At 47.6% G+C, this 17742-nt stretch overlaps 1 protein-coding gene and 1 long non-coding RNA gene across 2 annotated transcripts in view; one reads left to right on the forward strand and one right to left on the reverse strand.

The window, feature by feature from the left end:
- Positions 1-72: 72 nt before the first annotated feature.
- On the forward strand, positions 73-5334 carry LOC144252657 (transport and Golgi organization protein 1 homolog). The gene is made up of 8 exons (XM_077794840.1): positions 73-114; positions 191-258; positions 378-478; positions 660-797; positions 1777-1853; positions 1979-2050; positions 3442-3592; positions 4514-5334. The coding sequence occupies exons 1-8, from the start codon at positions 85-87 to the stop codon at positions 4831-4833; spliced, it is 957 nt and encodes a 318-aa protein (XP_077650966.1). The 5' UTR covers positions 73-84; the 3' UTR covers positions 4834-5334.
- A 2788-nt stretch (positions 5335-8122) lies between these two features.
- The window catches only part of LOC144252666 (uncharacterized), a 64660-nt gene continuing 55040 nt past the window's right edge, over positions 8123-17742 (reverse strand). The window contains exons 2-3 of the long non-coding RNA XR_013343033.1: positions 10588-10692; positions 8123-8321 (exon numbers count right to left, since the gene is read on the reverse strand). This is a non-coding gene — a long non-coding RNA (uncharacterized LOC144252666). The remainder of the gene's footprint in view (positions 8322-10587; positions 10693-17742) is intronic.

Consider the following 17742-nt stretch of genomic DNA (forward strand, 5'->3'; position numbering starts at 1 on the left):
TGATATCTAATACAGACAATTATAGGCTATTATAATGAGTCCCTAAAAACATATTTTTTAATATGTTGTCTTTTTCAGATTGCTATGCATGAGAAGAAAGCTCATGATAATTGGGTAAGATTTTTTCCCCCTTTTCTTTATTTTGTGCATAGCCTACCGCAACTGAATTTGAATATTTTCTCTTTAATAGCTCAAAGCTCGTTCTGCAGAAAGAGCTGTAGCTGAAGAGAAAAGGGAAGCTGCTAATTTGAGACAGAAGTATGTGATTTTGATATCTTACTATATGTTTTATAGTGTTTTAAGGTTATGCTAGATATTATCTATGAAGGAATAGATTGCAGTTTCATAATTCAGCCCATTCTTTCTCAATATTCAAGTCTATTGGAAATGACCCAAAAGATGGCAGTGTGGCAAGATGAACCCGTGATTGTAAAACCTATGCCGGGAAGACCAAATTTACAAAATCCTCCTCGGAGAGGTAGGGGGCACTTTGTAAAAGGAGCTATTTTATTTCTTGGTGCAGAATGTATGTAAATTACTTTTTACTTCTGTGTGTAATGGTTATGAAATAATCTGAATGATTTGCTAAAGCGGGAGGTGAGGGTTGGTGTCAGCGAGAAGGCTGCCTTAAAGTAATAACATGGCATTGTTGTCTTTAGGTCCACTGAGCCATAATGGCTCTTTTGGTCCATCCCCCGTGAGTGGTGGAGAATGTTCCCCTCCACTGACAGCAGAGCCAGCTGAGAGACCTCCTTCTGCTACTCTTAATCAAAAAGCTATGCCTAGAAACGGATTTGGTGAGCATTCACATGTTGCTTTATAGTAAACTACTTCAAGGTTTTGGTTTTTTTTTCCCTTTTGAATATTCTAATGAAAACATAGAATTTGGGCCTGTACAATATATAGAAGATAATTTCTTACTTTATCTTAGTGAATGTTTTCTGTAAAATCTGTTCTAGAATAGAAAACATTTTTTTTTTTTCCTGGAGGTCCCTGTATTGTTTTTTTCTTTTAAATTTTACACTGTGAAGTGTAAACCTTTATCTTTAAATTAAATCTCTATGGTGTTCCTTTCCCAAATATTATAAAAGTAGCCTTAAACTTTATGTAGCATACATATTTCCAACATGAAATACTGAGTCTTATTTCCAATTCTAAATAGGACTGTAGTCTTGGTAAGATTGGAAGTCAGGTTATACAGACTAAAGAAAAGCCAGCCTACACATACTTCAAGTCTATAGCTTAAAGTTTAGGACCAGTACTTATTAATCTGCTGTTCTATCAACCCAAGGCAGTTCTTTATTTTACTTAAGTCTCTTCATAAATTGTGATTTACATATTGGGCAACCCGTTTTTTTAAAAAAAATATTTTTAATTGTAGATGGACATGATATCTTTATTTATTTTTTAAATGTGTGCTGAGAATCAAACCCAGTGCCTCACACATGCTAGGCAAACACTCTACAACTGAGCTATGACCCCAACCCCTGGGAAACCCATTTTTCATGTTGCTTTCTAGTTATTGTTGAATCCTGACCTGACCTGTCCACCAGTGATTTATTTCTTCTGAAAAATACATACAAGGGCTCTGGTCTTTCTTTCCCAAGGGTCAATGGATGGACCTTTACCTCGTACTGGTCTTCTGAGGCATCTGGGAAACCCGTTGCCTCTGGTAAAGGGACCAAGTAACTTCAAAGAATCTGTAATTGTGGATGGATGATTTTTATTCTTTTCATGTTAGAATTAAGTCTGAATCCATTCTTTGATCTCTAACAGACCCAGGATGTGGTCCAGCTCACATGAATAGCAGTTCCAGAAGTTCTTCTCCAGCTAAGGTGACGAATGAGGGTGAGGTAAGTTCTGTAGTTACTGTGAATCATGTGGTCATGCAGGAACATGTAGCTTTCCTACAGTACTTGCTCTTTGCTTTATCCTTCTTTGTGTTCTATTTGTACTATCCCTTTTGTTTCTTAAAAAGCAAACTGTTCCCCAAGAACCTGAGACCCCCTCAGTCTCCACAATTACTTCTTTGACTGAGCATCCAGTTGGAGTAAGTACTTAGAGGTTGAGAACTGAATTGGGTTTTATTCTGTGCATTTCTGGGAAGGATATTCAGAGCATGACACTGATCTTGTTTGCTTTAAACTGCATGCAATATTGAGCTTACTTTTCTCATTAACTTGGGAATGTTGCTTAAGTGTGTACAACTATAATGAACTATAGAATGTGAAAAGTTATCACTCTAACTTTATATGGTGTTTTGTGTTGAATGTTCAACACAAAACACCATATAAAGTAAAAGTAAAGGCAAAGTAAATTCATTATAAATTATATAATTCATCATTTTTATTTTTGTTTGGAAGAATGTTATTTAAGAATTCCTTCATTTGTGCAAACCCTATTTTGAGTGATTTGAATTAGATTGGTATCAGATTTTCTGAAAGTGAAATACTGTTTCAGTGAAACAATGATCATCTGAAATGACCTCTTGAGCCAGTCCCAAGAAATGGTCTCATTTGTTCACATAAGTGTATTCTCTTGTAACTGTGTTGCTATTATATCCGGTAGGTCTTCTGCAGCTCTATAATAAAATAAATTTTTAATTGTTTAGTTTCAAACCCACTACTCATAGGAAATGATAAATCAATATCTCAAATGGTGTACAGTATATAGCACTGTGATGGAAAATACTTCTCAAGTTCCAGTGTATATATATTCCAGGAATATACATCTCTAGAGAAATCTAAGGGCACCTTAGATAAGACCCCAAACCCCTTTGTAGTAGAAGATTTAAAAGAGAGCAAAGACCCATTGTTAGAGAGGAGTAGAGGTGGGAAAAGCATGGCTTGGAGGCAAACCTGGGATTGAGTTCCTTTAATATGCAGTGTGGCCTTCAACAAATTATGATATTCCATTTGCTTTTGTTCCCTCTTATTTAAAATAAGACAGTCTACTTAAAGATCTCAGAGGTTGAATAATATATGAAAGACTGACTGAAGATACTCTGAATGGTAGCTATTATTACATGGGTAGAGAATGGATTTTTCATTTTATTCTGTTCATTCTTAATATGGAAGTAATGAGCTATTGTGATGAAAGGGAAGTGATGGGGAGGGGGGACTCCCTTTGAAATAGATTGTAGTGAATACAGCATGACATACTTGTCAGAAATCACCTCTGTTAATAACCTCTGCCAGTCCTCTTGCCTTTCCCTTTCCTGTGCAGATATAATCAGTAACAAACTGCTCCCTCTTGTGGCATCCTTCCAACTTCTGTAAGCTGTCGGTGGGAATACACAGGAGGGGTGGGTAGTTTTGTTGCACTGATGGTGTTCTCTGGACAGGTGCCTGTTTTGGGTTTTAGCTTTTATCGGTGTTGATACTTTGTCTTAATACATAGGAATTTTAAAACTTTTAACTGCTTTCAAATCTTAAATTGCAGGTTCATATGGCTATGAAAGGGCCCCCTCCTTTCTCAGGGGTACCCTTCATGGGACCCCCGATGGGACGGCCTCCACCACCTCCCATTCGGTATGGACCACCACTTCAGCTCGGTGGGCCTTTTGGGCCTCGGCCAATTCCTCCACCATTTGGTATGATGATCTGAACAGTAGTGATTGACTTATAAATCACATTCATCTTTCATTTCTATTGCTTGCTAAAACAGTTGGTTGCTATCTCAGGTCTTTACAATGAAAGGATAAAGCTGAGTACATTTTAACTTTTCCTCCAGTTTTCTGGAACATATGGGACAGTACATAATCTTATACTGAGATAGGCAATAGCTATCTCTCATAGACAAGGATAAGGGGCTATATACAGAAAAGCCAGAAATATTACTTCTGCAGATGTTTGTTGAAACTCTGTTGATATGCACTGCAATAGATGGAAAGGTGGATGAGACACATGCCATAACTTAAAATTTTGTCACAGATATGAAAATCCTATAACATAAAGTTTGTAATCGCCCATAATGGAAGCATAAGCAGTAGGTTATAGAATATAGAAAAGTCAAACCCTCCTTATCTTGAGAAAAGTCAGAGGGAAGTGTTAAAGAGGAGGATTTAACAGTGACCTAATAAATATTGCTGATTTAATTAGGTGGCTGTGGAAGGCCTTTTCCAGGAGGGCATGCACCTTGATTCTGATGGCATGTGTAAAGTCCATGCTGAAATACTTCATGAATTTTTAATGGATACAGTAATAAATAGTGGAATTTCCTTTTATCAAAATTTCTTTGATGTAGTAAAGTTCTTATTTCATAATCTATCATCTTGTTATGGTAATATAGTACTTCCAAATATAAATGGAGCTCTTGTGAGATAGAAATAATTCTGCAATTATATAGTAGGGAAAGAAAAAAGACAAGCCTGGAGCTAGGTAGAGCCATGTTTAAATCCTTAATATGTTGCTTCATGGCTGGTTGGTCAAAGGCTATAACTAAACTTGTTCCATCTCAGTTTGCCTCATCTGGAAAGTCAGGATGTTCACCAGACTTCCTTTTTATTTTCCAGGTCCTGGTATGCGTCCACCAATAGGCTTCAGAGAATATGCACCATGTGTTCCACCTGGAAAATGGGATTTGCCTTTTGACCCTCGTGATTTTTTTCCAGGACCCGCACCAGCACCATTTAGACCTTTAGGCTCATTTGGCCCAAGAGAGTACTTCATTCCTGGTGCCCCATTACCACTTCCAACTCATGGTCCCCAAGACTATGGGCCACCACCTGCTGCAAAAGACTTAATGCCTTCAGGCTTTAAAGATGAACCTCCATATACACCTAATTCTCAGATTAGTGAGGGCTGTTCACAGGCCTTAAAACAGGGCCCATAAAGTTAACCTCTGACACTTAGTCAGAAAATGGACTATAAACTATTCATCAAGTTAAAGGATTATTGGCTTCAAAATATAAAAGTTTATTTTAAATGGTTTATGTTTTTAGAATGAAGCTGCCTTGGTGCAGTATACATTTTGAGCCAAAATATTTTCCCCCTAAATATCCCCCACTTAAGCTAGAGTATCCTTCCAATTTTAAAATGTGCAATAAGGAATACCTTTGTTTTAGTTAATGTAGCATATACAATTGCTAAATGATTTAGAATGTCATAATTATGGACATTTCCTGTGGAAATGCTTTAAGAACATGTATTTCCATTATCCTATTTTTAGTGTATTCCAGTTGATAACAGAGAAATGGTGTTTTATAAGCTTGATTTTTTTTCTCTTTCAATATCTGGTCGCAGAGACTGTTACGCTAAAAATGTTTACTCAAAGATCATAAACTTCATTTTCCTTCTTGCTGAAGTTCTTTGTTGTAATAGTTCATAAAAAATGTTTATTAATATTTCCCAAGTGTCTGTTGATTCATTGGAGACTTTGTGCCATTGGGGAAGCATGTCAACTCACTCTCAGAATCCACTCCTAGGCCTCAGAAGCAGCAGGGTCAGGCCTGCTTGGGGTTCTCCACTCAGCCCAGCTTTCCAAGACCCCTGTGTCCCTGCCTGCTGGAGCTTGGGGACCAGCGGCTAGGGCCTGTGGGCTGCCCACTGCTGCCCTGCAGCTTGGGAAGTGGTAGCACGCCTCTGCTCTCCTGCTGCCTCCTGCCACAGTCTAGAGAGCTCTCTGAGCCATCCTTACACCTGGGAGCCACTGCCCATCTTGGGGGGAGACTGACCCCATGCAAGATGTAAATAGCAACATTCTCAAATACCTGGGGAGGGCCGAGGGGCCTGGCGGGAGGGGCTGCAGGGTAAGGCCAGGAAGGGACACTGCTGTGAGGCGGGTGCAGGGAAGGGAGAGAGGAGGGAGGGTGCTGGGGGACTGGGTAGGGCAGAACTGGTAGGGCCAACACCTGGAGGGCCAGAGCCTGTGTCCCCACTCCCAGCTGAGGGGCAGAGGGTGCTGGGCTTGGGGCGAGGAGGGACCACCACGAACCCAGCTTAGGTGTATTCTGAGGGCGAGGTCGGCACAGAAGCTGCCTGACACAGCCAATGCCCGGGGAATTGGGGGAGGTGAAGACAGGTGCTGACTTCTCTCCCAATCACCAGGCCTGATGGGAGCAAGGCTGCCTTTTGCTGGGTGAGTACTGAGGGGGACCCTGCCTGGGGCTGGGGGCTTCCTGGGATCCTCTGGCCCTCTGTGGAGCCAACTCCCAAGTTCAATGCCTGCCTGCCCAGATGGGTGTTTTTGAGGGGACAAAGATGGCTTAATTGTCTGGAGACAATGGATGTCCCATGAGATCCACTCTGAAGTGCAAGATTCAGCTGGCTCCAGTGGACTCCTGCTGTTGACCTGCACCCCTGGGAGCAGTCTACCAGCTGCCTACAGTGGTGCCTCTGGGGACAGGTTGCCCGTTCTGGCAGGGACCTCCCACCAGGGAACATGAGAGCCTGTGGTGCCCTGGCTTCCCCCTGTCCCCAGGAGCTGGTGTCTCCTGGGTGCCTGAGTCAACACCCATCTCAATCCTGTCCCACTGTCCTGGCCATGAGGATATTTCATCTCTGGTGGCCACTGCTGTGACTCCTGGACTGTCCTGTTGGCACCAAGCCTACTTCTCAGAAAGCAGTGGGTGTACAAGAGACACCAGGAACAGGACCACGGGGACACCCGGCCCACAACCCATGTGAGATGGAGGCTGAGATGGTGGGGCCTTTCCAGGACCCCCCCACTGCCGTTCTCTCCAGGAACAACCTCCAGCATGCCCAAGGCCGTCCACCCACTTCCACGGCCACGGGGACTGGCCTGCGTGGAACATGCCTGGCTGGAAACCTGCTGTGGGCTCCTGGGGAAAGCATCATGTCCCACTGAGCAGCTGGGACTCCTCGGTGGGCAGTGAGGTGACTGCTGCTGTGTGGAGGGGCAGGGGCCGCAAAAACGGGGGTGGGGGTGAGTTACCATTCGCTGAGCGCCATCCTCCTGTCGTAGACACGGATGGAACCGTCACCAAGGCCAGCCACAATGAGCGAGCGGTGGGAGTCGCAGGACAGACTTGTCACGCAGCTGTCGGAGCCCGTGGGGATGTCCTGGCCCAGACAGAGAGGGCTGAGATGGGGCACCGCTACCCCAAGCCCACATGGGCCTCACCTCCCTCCCTGGGGACTGCGGCCTTTGCCTCCACCTGCCAGAGGCCATCGCAGGCTGAGGAGCTCAGATGGGAGGGAAGGGCAGGGGCACATGGGACTCGGTGCAGCCAGATCTGCCTGAACACCTGCCCTGCACCTGCGCACTGGCCAGGGCAGGCTGAGCTCCGGCAGCATGCTGGAGGCACCCAGGGCCACCTGGCTATTGGCCAATTAAACTTCCCAACACCATCTCCCTCTTTCCTGAAGAGAGACAGAGTACACTTTGGCAAGGAGAACTCCTATTAGCTACCCCTGAGGACTCCTGATCAGTCGAGGGAAGAGCGGAAGCGTGGACCCTGCTTCCCCTGGTGGCTGCACACAGCAGGAGGACTGGTGAACGCCAGCAGGGGGAGCTTCAGGCAGCAGATGGGCCTGTGGGGGCAGGGAGGGACGCGTGCTTTCCAACCCCAGTGGGGATGCTGCGGGAAATCTGCACATGTGGACTCTGTGTGAGGGGCAGGCCTTTGCAAGAGCCCCCCCACTTCTCCCTGCACCCGACTGCCCAGCTGCGCGCCTGCCCCAGGAGTTGCACTGCGGCCACATGTGCGCGTGCCCCTGGGCTGCAAAACCTGCCTCCTCCACACGGAGCAGCACAGCGCTGCACGGGAGTCTGACCTCCCCCACTTGCTCTTCCCTCTGAGGGTCTTCCAACCCGGTCCAGAGAGGCAGCTGCCATTCAGACGTCTGTGAGGCACTCCACCGACAGTCATATTAGCTATTCCCTGGTGGAAACCACATCTCAGGCCACATCTAAGTGTGTCCTCTCGCGCAGTAAGCAGCCCCGGAGGGGAGCTGTGGGGCCACGTGCTCTGCACCACATACTTTCTCCAGCTGTGGTCGCCTTATAACAAAAGGGAGGGAAACTGAAGAGGAAGTGTCCATGCAATCTGGCCAGTGTGGTCGGCTGCCTGGGCACCAGGCAGGCTAAGGTCCAGGATGAGGGTCTGTGGGGACTGGCACCTGGTGAATGCTGAGAGAAGCAAGGAACCCAGAGCACATGAGTCACCCTCTTTGGACCAGAGACTTCTCCCAGGACGCAGCTCAGCCTGGGTCCCGGCTGTCCTGTGGTGCCACCACCTCATCCTCCTGTGCCCTGGGCCTTCCAGCTGCTCCTACCGCCTGCTTCCAACCAAGGCACCATAGCCTCGTGCAGCCTGGGCCCCACCCTCTGGCCACTGTCCTCTTTTCTTCAAATAGCCTCTGTGGAAAAGGAGAACACAGGTAGGAGAGCCACAACATTGCTGGGACCTGGATGTCCCTGGAGGGAGGGCATACCTGTCCCCACGTGGAAGTCATGTGACAAGGTACCAACCACATAGCATGGGGTGGGGGCAGGTGGGCTTGATGGCACCTTGTGCAAGGCCAGAGCCCCACGTCTAGGTACACCTGGACAGCCAGTTTGCAACTTGAGAGACCCAGCTGAGTAGAGATGTGGAAGTCCTCTAGGACAGTGCTGATGTCTGTCCATCTGCCCTACAGAGGGAAGCAAGCCCTAGGTCCTGGGCAGCCAAGCCTGCAGCGTGGAGGTCTTGGTGGAGCAGAGGAAGGGATTCTGGAGGGGAGGCTGCTGTGCCCAGGTGTGTGTAGCTCGCTGAGCAGGAGCCATGGGGGCACCATGCGCCAGTTCAAAGTGTGCTTGTGCCCTGCTCACCCTGAGTACTGGACTGGGAGACACTGCACTCCCCAGAAGGCAGAGGTCCGATCCCTGCTTGATGAATCCTGGACACAGGCCTTGGATGTGTGTCCTGATACACAGCCTGACCAAAGAGCTAATTCTTTCCTTAAAACAGGGAGACAAGGCAGGACAGAGCAGAGCGTGGAAGTCAGACCAGCCACCCGCATCCCAGGCCTGGTAGTGGAGAGCCAAGCCTCGCCCTGCGTTGCCCTGGAGCACAGCTGTAGATTTGGTGCCTGCCAGCCAGTGGCTAGGCGCCCAGCTTTGTGGCCAGCCCAGAACTGACCTCTGCGACTTGGGGAGCTCTGCCTCTGGCTTGTGCCTCTGCCTGGCCACCTGCCCCAGCCTTGGGGCTGCTGCTCTGTATACCTCCTTGGTTGCTCCAGTTAATGAATAGTAACCACTGACCAAAGGCTCAGGTCAACGTTCACAGGCCGAGGCTGGACCATCACACTGCTCTCGGGGCCAAGGTGGTGGGACAGTCTCGCCCTGGCAGCCTCACGCTCCACCCTGGGAACGGACCGGGGCCCTCCCTGACTGACAGGGTGTGGAGGATGGTCTGGTTCTGCCTGTGTCTTCTCAGAGACCACTGCTGTCCTGTGGCACAGCTTCTCACGTACGTGGGAGGGTGTAACCAACCACTGGGACAATGTAGCGAGGACACCCCCGGCCCCACACAGAGGAGGGCCTCTGGTCTTTCTTTAGGGTTTCAGAGACGGTAGTTGTGTTGCTCTTTCCCTGACACCTGCCCCAGCCCTGTGGTCTAGTTTAGTTTTCTCTGGGGAGATCGGACACTGAGTCTCCATATAAAACTTTTACAGAGGTCAAGGTTGAGTTTTCTCAACCATCTTGAGTTTTCTCACTCATCTTCCCTTTATCTTGAACTTTTAATGTAAGAATTCTTACAAAACACTAAGATGTGAGTCCAGAAGGTTCCCTGGCACATCCCTCCAACACCCTGTAGGCCCTGTGGCCCGAGGACAGGCAGCTGTGACTCCACATTAAAGATGGGCAAGGACAGAGAGCTCTGGAAGGCAGGTCTCCCTGTGAACCTAGATTCTGCAGCTGACGACCCAGAAACACACTGGCTATGGGAGGAGTGAGGTTCTACTTGCTTATAATTTGTCTCAATAGCAAGGTCCAGAGAGAAGGGGCTCATTTTGATGTTCTCTGCAGGAGAGAAGGGCAGGGACAGAACTGAGAGAACCAGGAGAGGCCCCACACAGACAGGGGCTGGGAAGAGGACTCAGATGGGGCTGTGGAAATCACAGGCAGGAGGAGGAGCAGCCAGTGGTGGGCCACAGTAACCTCACCTGGTGTCACCAGGGTCAGAGGGCTGTGCTCACAGGTGGCCATTCCAAGATGCACAGAGGGCTCTGGAAACTCAGGCCTGGAAAGGCTGACCTGGTGGTCCTCCCAAACTGCTGGATGGTGCAAAGCCACGCCCAGAGCTGCTTTGGTGGCTGCCGATCTCACCAGCCTGGGCAGCCCACCACACTGGTCCTCAAGAACATGTGACATTTGCTGCTCAGGGCCAGTTAACCACAGTGTGTTTCCAAGCCACATTCAGCTTCACACCAGGACAGGTGTGACCAGAGCTCAGGGCCATACCCAAGACTCAAAGGCACTCAGAACCCTGGGCCTGTAAGCCTCATGGCTATCAGGAGAGGCCACCTACTAATGAACTGGGGACTCTGATGTGAATGGGTGGCTGGTAGGGAGCTGGTCCAGAGGCCTTGGAACAGTGACCCCTGCAGCTCTGGACTTCCTCCCCAAAGAGCCCAGACCCACCTCGTGTGGTGGGCAGCATGTCTGAGAGCCCCTGCCATGCAGTCACCATCTCTGGGTTCTTCTCCAAGTCAGCAAAGTTCTTCCACACCCTGATGGCGCCATCATCTGAGAAGGAGAGAGGGGGACATGATCCTCTGCCCTGTGCTGGCCTCGCCTGCACCCCACATGGGGGTCAGATCCCTGTCCTGGACATCATGCTCCACCATGCCCAACAGTGGGCCCTGCACAGGGCAGCCAGGCGCTCTGGACACCTGTCCCCATGCTCTCGCAGTGTGGGACTCCGTGCTCACTTCCTGTCGGGCAACTGGGGAAGCTGGCAGCAGGGCAATGGGACCTGTGGTCTTTGGGCATCTGGAAGCCACAGAGCTTCTCTGGAGCAGGCTTGGGATCCCTGCAGGGGAGCTCTGTGGCCTCCAGCTTGTCCCCGGGGTGGGAAGGAGGACTTGGTGGAAGCTGGGAGATGGGTCGGGCCTCACCTTCTCTGTTCTTCCCCTTGAGTACTTCAGTTGCTCATCTTGTTCAGACCCATTCTCTCCAAAACCTTTAGGCCTGCACCTTGTCCCCACCTGCCTCGGTGCTCTGCGCACACACCAGCCTGAAGTTGGAAGGGAGGGTGGCCCAAGGGGCTCTCACACAGACACAGAAGGCCCTCTGCCTTGCAGGTGCCCTCAGCATCCTCCAGCAGACAGGCAGGGGGTCAGCTGTGTGTGGTGAGCCTCCCTCCCCAGGACCCACTCTTTGGCCTCAGTACTGAAGGTTGGCCTCCTCCACCTGTGTGCCTGGCTCTCAAGGCCACCTTGCAGTGAGTGCCCTGCTCTGTGACTCCCCACAGGGGTCCACTCTTAAGGAGCCCTCCAGCCTTCTTGCCTTTGGTGATAAGAGATGCTCATGTCTGAATTGTGCAGCCCCTCGGCTGGGCCTTGCTGGGCCCTGCCCACGGTGCCGACGCCTACAGGGAAGGACTGGCTTTGGACATGGGCTTCCTTCTACCAGGCTGAGATGGCTCTTCTTGGAGGAGCAGCTGCTAAGGGACATTTCCTCATGGTCAGGTCAGTCACAGGGAACCCATAAACACTTCAAAAGAGATGTCACTGACAAGCAGCAGCCTCGGGAGCTCAGATGCTCAGGTCCGGGACCAGGACAAGACAGGGCGGAGCAGCCCAGGGCGGGTGAGCCTAGATGCCTGTCTCCTCCCTCCGCTACTGACACCTTCCTACCCACACAGCTTGACCTTGGCTTCTCGTTAGCAAGAAGGCATCACGGAGTCAAATTTTTCTTTTCTTTTTTTTTTTTTTAGTTGTAGATGGACACAATACTTTCATTTTACTTATTTATGTATTTTTGTGGTGCTGGGGATCAAACCCAGTGCCTCAGACGTGCTAGGTAAGCATTCTACCACTGAGCTCTAATGCTAGCCCCCATGGAGTCAAATTTAAAGTGCCAAATGAAATGACAGCCAGGGGACTGGGGTTGTGGCTCAGCAGTGGAGTGTTTGCCTAGCACGTGTGAGGCCCTGGGTTGATCCCCAGCAGCACATAACAATAATAAATAAAATAAAGGCATGTGTCCAACTATACCTATAAAATAAATATTAAAAAAAAAAAAGAAATGGCACCAGCCTAGGGTGACTAGCTTGGAGAACTACTGCTCTACAGTAAGAGTAGGATGATGATGTTTCAGGCCAAAATAAAAACCAAGAAAATCTCCAGTGTGAGATCCACGGCCACCGCTACCTGATGGGCACCCTTCCAGAGAAGCCTAACTTGCAAAGGAAGGGGGCATGCAGCCCTGGGCCATCATAGCCAGGCAGTGAGCTGCCGCCCACTGCGTCTCCCAGGAAGGCCAGGGGGCAGAGGCTGGTGGTGGGATGTATAGGTTTCTGCATGAACTTCTTAGGTTCCTCTGTGGGTTGCTGGGGTGTGCTCCTAACTTTATGAGAAGCAACCAAATGTCCCCCAAGTGCCTACACACCCGTGTTAGCCAAGAAGGGGAACGCCAGTGGCTTCCCATCCCTGGCTAGTCCAATCTTGCCTTGAGTGCAGGTCGGTTCTGCGGTGGTCCTCCGTGTGATCATCTGCCACTTGTGTGTCTCACCTGGGCAAGGACCATGCAAGTCTTTCGCCACCATTCTTTAACTGGGCTGCATTTTCCCAGTTGTGGGATTCTGAGAGTTCTTATGCATACCACATGCAAGTCTGTGTCAGACGTATGCTTGGCAGTTTTCAGTCATTGCCTGTCTTTCCTTTTCTCAATGGTATGTTTCAAAGCTAGTGTTTGATTTTGATGCAGTTCAATGTGCCACTAGATCGTGTGGCTTATGCCTCCTGTATCTTAATGCAAAGTCAGGAAGGTTCTCTTGTTCCTTCTAGAGGTTCTAAGGTCAGGAGTCTTGCAGTTGGGGTGTTCACTTTGTGTAGCTGGTGTGCAGGGGTGAAGTGTTGAGCGAAGCCCTTTCTTGGGACATAGCACTGCTTGCTGAAAACTTCATTGAACGGCACTGTTTTCACACATTCCTTGAGAGTCAACTGAACATGTCTGTGCAGATCTACTTCTGGGCACCCAGCAACAAAATGGGACAAGTAACTTCCACTCACAATTTAGACGGCTATCCAGAGAATCATGCTGAGTGGGAACAGAGCCAGTCCCATATGTATGATATGATTCCATTTATAAGACACTCTTGATATGACAAAGCTATAGCAACAGAGGACTTCTAGTGATTTGGGGGGCTGGGAGCGGCATCTATCAGAGGGCAAGGAGGGATCTGTGTTGGTAGAACATTCTGCATGGATGCCAAAATCTGAGCTGTGATGCTACAGCAGAGTTTTTCAAGATATCAGCACTAGAGGAAACGGGGTAAAGGTATATGGGGTCTCCATCATTTTGCATACTGTAAAATCTGCAATCATCTTAAACAGTTCATTTAAAACAGAAGAGTACTCAGTCTTGCCTAACTGAAAACCTACCCTTAAATCCTTAGCTCCAGGTATCTGAGAGCCTGGATGAAATACGGACCACAACACATGGATTAACTATTACTTACAATGTTGTACTCAAGTTCATTTTTTTAAAAGTCCACTAAATTCATGTTTCTCTTTGCCCCACCCTAGGAATGGGCCCATCTGCCTTCAGAAGCTGACTGAAGCCCAGCTGGACCTAGGGATAATTGACACCTAAGGAGCTCTCGATGACGTCACCCACCACCTGCATTCACCTAGTCGTGCAGATGTTCCTGTTTGCAATGGACCATGCGCTACACAGATGGCCATGAGGAATGCAGCCAACACCACAGGAGTTTACCTTCCAGAATAACAGGGAACAGTGTCATTAGCTACTCTGCTCCAGAGACAAATTTCTCCTTCTTTGTCTCTTCCATCTAAAGACTAGCCTATTATTTTGCTTAATAATATTATCCAAATTTATGAAGACTAAGAAAACTACTTTAACCACTTTTGCAATACAAATACATTTTATAGGTACTTCAAGGATGTTCTCACAAAAGCAACTCTACCAGCATTTAGTATGTATACAGCAAAGCTCAGGAAAGTTCAGTTTCTACCCATATTTACCATACAATTCTAAAGAAGTAAGTCTTTTCATCTCCCCACTTACCTTCCACTCACCCTTGGTGACTACACCTACATCACGTGTCACAGGTCAGTTGGAAACTTCAAGCAGTGATATATGTGTCAGTATTTGCTCTTTTGTCTTTTACCCTTTAGTTTTCCCATTCTCTGTATTTTAGAAAGAGATGTCAATCCAAAAGAAAAAGGTAACTGGGTGCCTGCCCAGAGAGGACCTAACACAGCACACCTAAACTGTCCCCAGGAAAAGACTGCATGCAGAGTGGACCCTCGGCTGGGGGCTGGGTGCTGGCAGCCTGGACTTCTGGGAGCTCCGACCACCTGGTGATAAGAGTGGCTCACTGGGCCTCAACCATCTGTACAAATAATATGATCATGCCTTCTGGGAGCCTAGTGTTTTGGTATCTGCCAGATAGAGAGTGCCCCCAAGACCAACACCCAACAGAAACACTGGGGACTAATTCTCTAAAGAACCACTTGGTTGGCAACACGTCATATATGCTGCCCTAACTTGTTCCAGAGGAATTAAGCCTGTCTGGTGGAACTCCCTAGGAGAGGGCACTTGGAACTTTGTGCCTGGCATCCTACAGACCTCAGCCCACACCCCTGTTCCCTTGACTTGTTTGCTTCCGTGTTCTTTCACTGCAGTACACCTCAGCCATGAGTACCCATGGTGAGTCTAGCGCAGCCTCTGCTGAATCATCAAAGCAGGGGGAGCCTGAGGGATTCAACACAGCTCCACATCTGCACAGCCAGATGGTAACCAACTTTCTCCCTTTTTAACCCAGGGGATGCACCAGCCACCACCAATTACAGGCTGCCTGACAGACAGCACTGGGTCAAAAACATACCTTTCCACCAGTCCCAACACTCAGTGCCTGTTAGTACTTGATTACAGGCTGAGCCTTCCACTAGAGCTGATGCTCTCAGGCTAACAACTATCTATGCCGAATGCTCCTCGTCCTGAGCTCTAGCTCTTTTGCCATCCCTTATAGATTCTAAGAAAAATTAGATTTTAAATTATTTTCAATTTTACTCAAGAAAGTTCATAGGTCATATTGTGTAAATAAAAGTGAAATTATTCTTGTTGAATGAAGTATTTTCATCACAAAAACAGCGTGATGAGGGAGGCAGACCACAAATCCAACCTCCACAGTGGTTCCTACTTTTCACTGCACATCAGGGAAACCCATACAAGTGGGGAAAGGAGCAGGTGCAAAGCATAAGCCTGGCATAGTCGCTGGATGGACAACCCAAGAAACAACCACAACATTTTCAAGTTAAAAAAAAAAAAAGTAAACTTCCCTTTGCTTTGGTAAACCTGTGACATGGGCCAGATCTCTGTTGTACTCCATAACTCTCAGGCCAACCTCTGAGTTCATGTAAATTACATAACAGAATCAGCACCATTAGGATTAAAATAGCATGGGGCTTTCCTCCAAAATGCTTCCTCACTCAGCCAGAGATCCCAAATACAGACACCATAACACCATCCTAAAGGATAAAATAATAAAAGGAAACAGTTACACAACTTTAGAAATTTTAAAATGTCAGATGGACATCCTTCTCATCACAACAGAGAATTGCTCAAATGGCCCTAGCATCAGCCATGACCTCATGCATACATAACGTGTTCACCCACGCCCACAATCCTGGATAAATAGCTACTAAGACATCTGAAACAACAAGAAGTTGGAGCTCTATGATGCCTGCCTGAAGAACCAGGGGAAATGGAGCCTCAGGGCACCTGCCAACTTCTGAGGCACCTCTGAAGAGCAGAGAAGGAAAACTCAAGAACAGAATACTATAATAGATTTAACTAAGAAAACAAGCAGACTTTTCTTAAGTTTTTAACATTCAAAGATGCTGATAGGTCAATCCCCTACTTATTGATTCCAATTTCAATAGGAAATTTTGAGCATGAGAACACAGCAGGAATAAACTGGTTTCCTTAAAATAAAATGGAAATACTAATGAGAAAAAATGCGAACACCATACCTGCCCCAGATGACCTGCTCCCAGCACACTCCAGTGTGCATGTCTGCCCAACATTTCCACCTAAGTAGTACTTGCAGGAAACTAACCACCCTAGTTCCACCTGGTAAGATGAAAACTATAGCAATGGAAAAGCTAACAAGACTCAACTTGCATGGGTCCAAAAGGTAGGGATAAATTCCATCACATTTTACAAAGTCCCCAGCAAGATCTCCCCAAAACCCTGTACCCTGAACACAGGGCAGCTGTCTGATGGTGAAGGCATGAAGGCAAAGCAGACCCATGCAGTATTGATTATGTTAAGCTAAACCAGCTCATCAGGACATGTAACTGCAGGAAGGACCCTGGGTATGCCTTTCCCTCCATGCAGCAAGCCATGAAGACCCTTTCAGAAGCAATGTCCCTCCCATACCAACACTGGAAAAGAGATCACCAGAGACTAGCCACTGGGCTGTAGCAAATCTAAATTAAACTCTGAAGCAATGCTCATTTCCACAAGCTTCTACCTCCCTCATACAGTGACATTCCCAGAGTTTACCACCCCAGTCTAGGTAGCCATCTGCCTACCAGTCAATCCTTCACACATTTACTGTTCTGGGTGTAAAAGTATATAAGCATCATGCTTTGGTCATTTCTTCCAACTTCAATCCTGTGAAGATCCCCAGGTACATATAAAATAAATAAAATTTCTATGCTTTTCTCTTGTTAATCACCTCTTGTATTAATCTGGTTCCTATATTCAGCCAAAGAGCCCACATAAAAACCAAGGGGAATAGAGGGGATCCTTCTTTGCCCTACAATGGCCAGAACTCATGTATGACAAATCAAAAGAGCTTAGCAACACTGGTGAGAAGGGTAAAACCAAACCAAACCCAACACCTCTTAGCAACAAAGGGTGTACTCACACTTCGGAATACCCCTGCCCAGCTGCTGCTGCCCAACGCACCACCCACCACCTCAGAAGCAGCAGTCTGTGCTCTCAGTGGGGAGCCCTGGGGTTATACTAAAAGATTGGACTTCTATTTCTTGTGCTTTGACTTTTCTTCTACCTAATAAAACAAGATGTTTTAAAATAAAACTTGGGGACTGATATAAAGGTCAATTTCCACAAGATCAAAAAACCAATATACATCCCCTCTACTACATTGCAGTAGGCACCCCCCCAAAATCAACGCACTCAATAAACACAAAAATGTTCATAAATTCCAACACCCTTCCCCTGATCTGAATAACTTTTTCACTACCACCACTTCAAAGGCAAAAAGGGCATATACACAAGGAAGAACAAGGGATCATTCATTACCTGGAATACTTTTGCCTATCTCAGTAAAACAGTGTTGGCAGAGAAAGTTGACATGCTCTTGATGGAGATTTCCCGAGATTACACAATGGAACCCTGTCTCCAGGCAACTCTGGGATTCCTCTCCCTCCAGATCAATTCAGTGGTCAATCCACCCAACAATCAGCCCAGGAGCAAAGCACGGTTGAGTGGGGAAGGGTGCCCATGATGCAGGCGCTGTTTTCTCCCCACCCCAACTCTCCCCATCTCTGGCTCTCAGTCACACACAACAGTGCA

This window comes from Urocitellus parryii, unplaced genomic scaffold (genome assembly GCF_045843805.1).
Source record: "Urocitellus parryii isolate mUroPar1 unplaced genomic scaffold, mUroPar1.hap1 Scaffold_49, whole genome shotgun sequence".
NCBI lineage: Eukaryota > Metazoa > Chordata > Mammalia > Rodentia > Sciuridae > Urocitellus > Urocitellus parryii.

Bases quoted from the DNA above. Each gene is read 5' to 3' on its own strand.
- LOC144252657 (XM_077794840.1), top strand. From the start codon at position 85: ATGCATGAGAAGAAAGCTCATGATAATTGG. The intron at 259-377 runs GTATGTGATTTT...TCAATATTCAAG, and splicing joins GCTGCTAATTTGAGACAGAA to TCTATTGGAAATGACCCAAA. The intron at 1,854-1,978 runs GTAAGTTCTGTA...TTTCTTAAAAAG, and splicing joins AGGTGACGAATGAGGGTGAG to CAAACTGTTCCCCAAGAACC.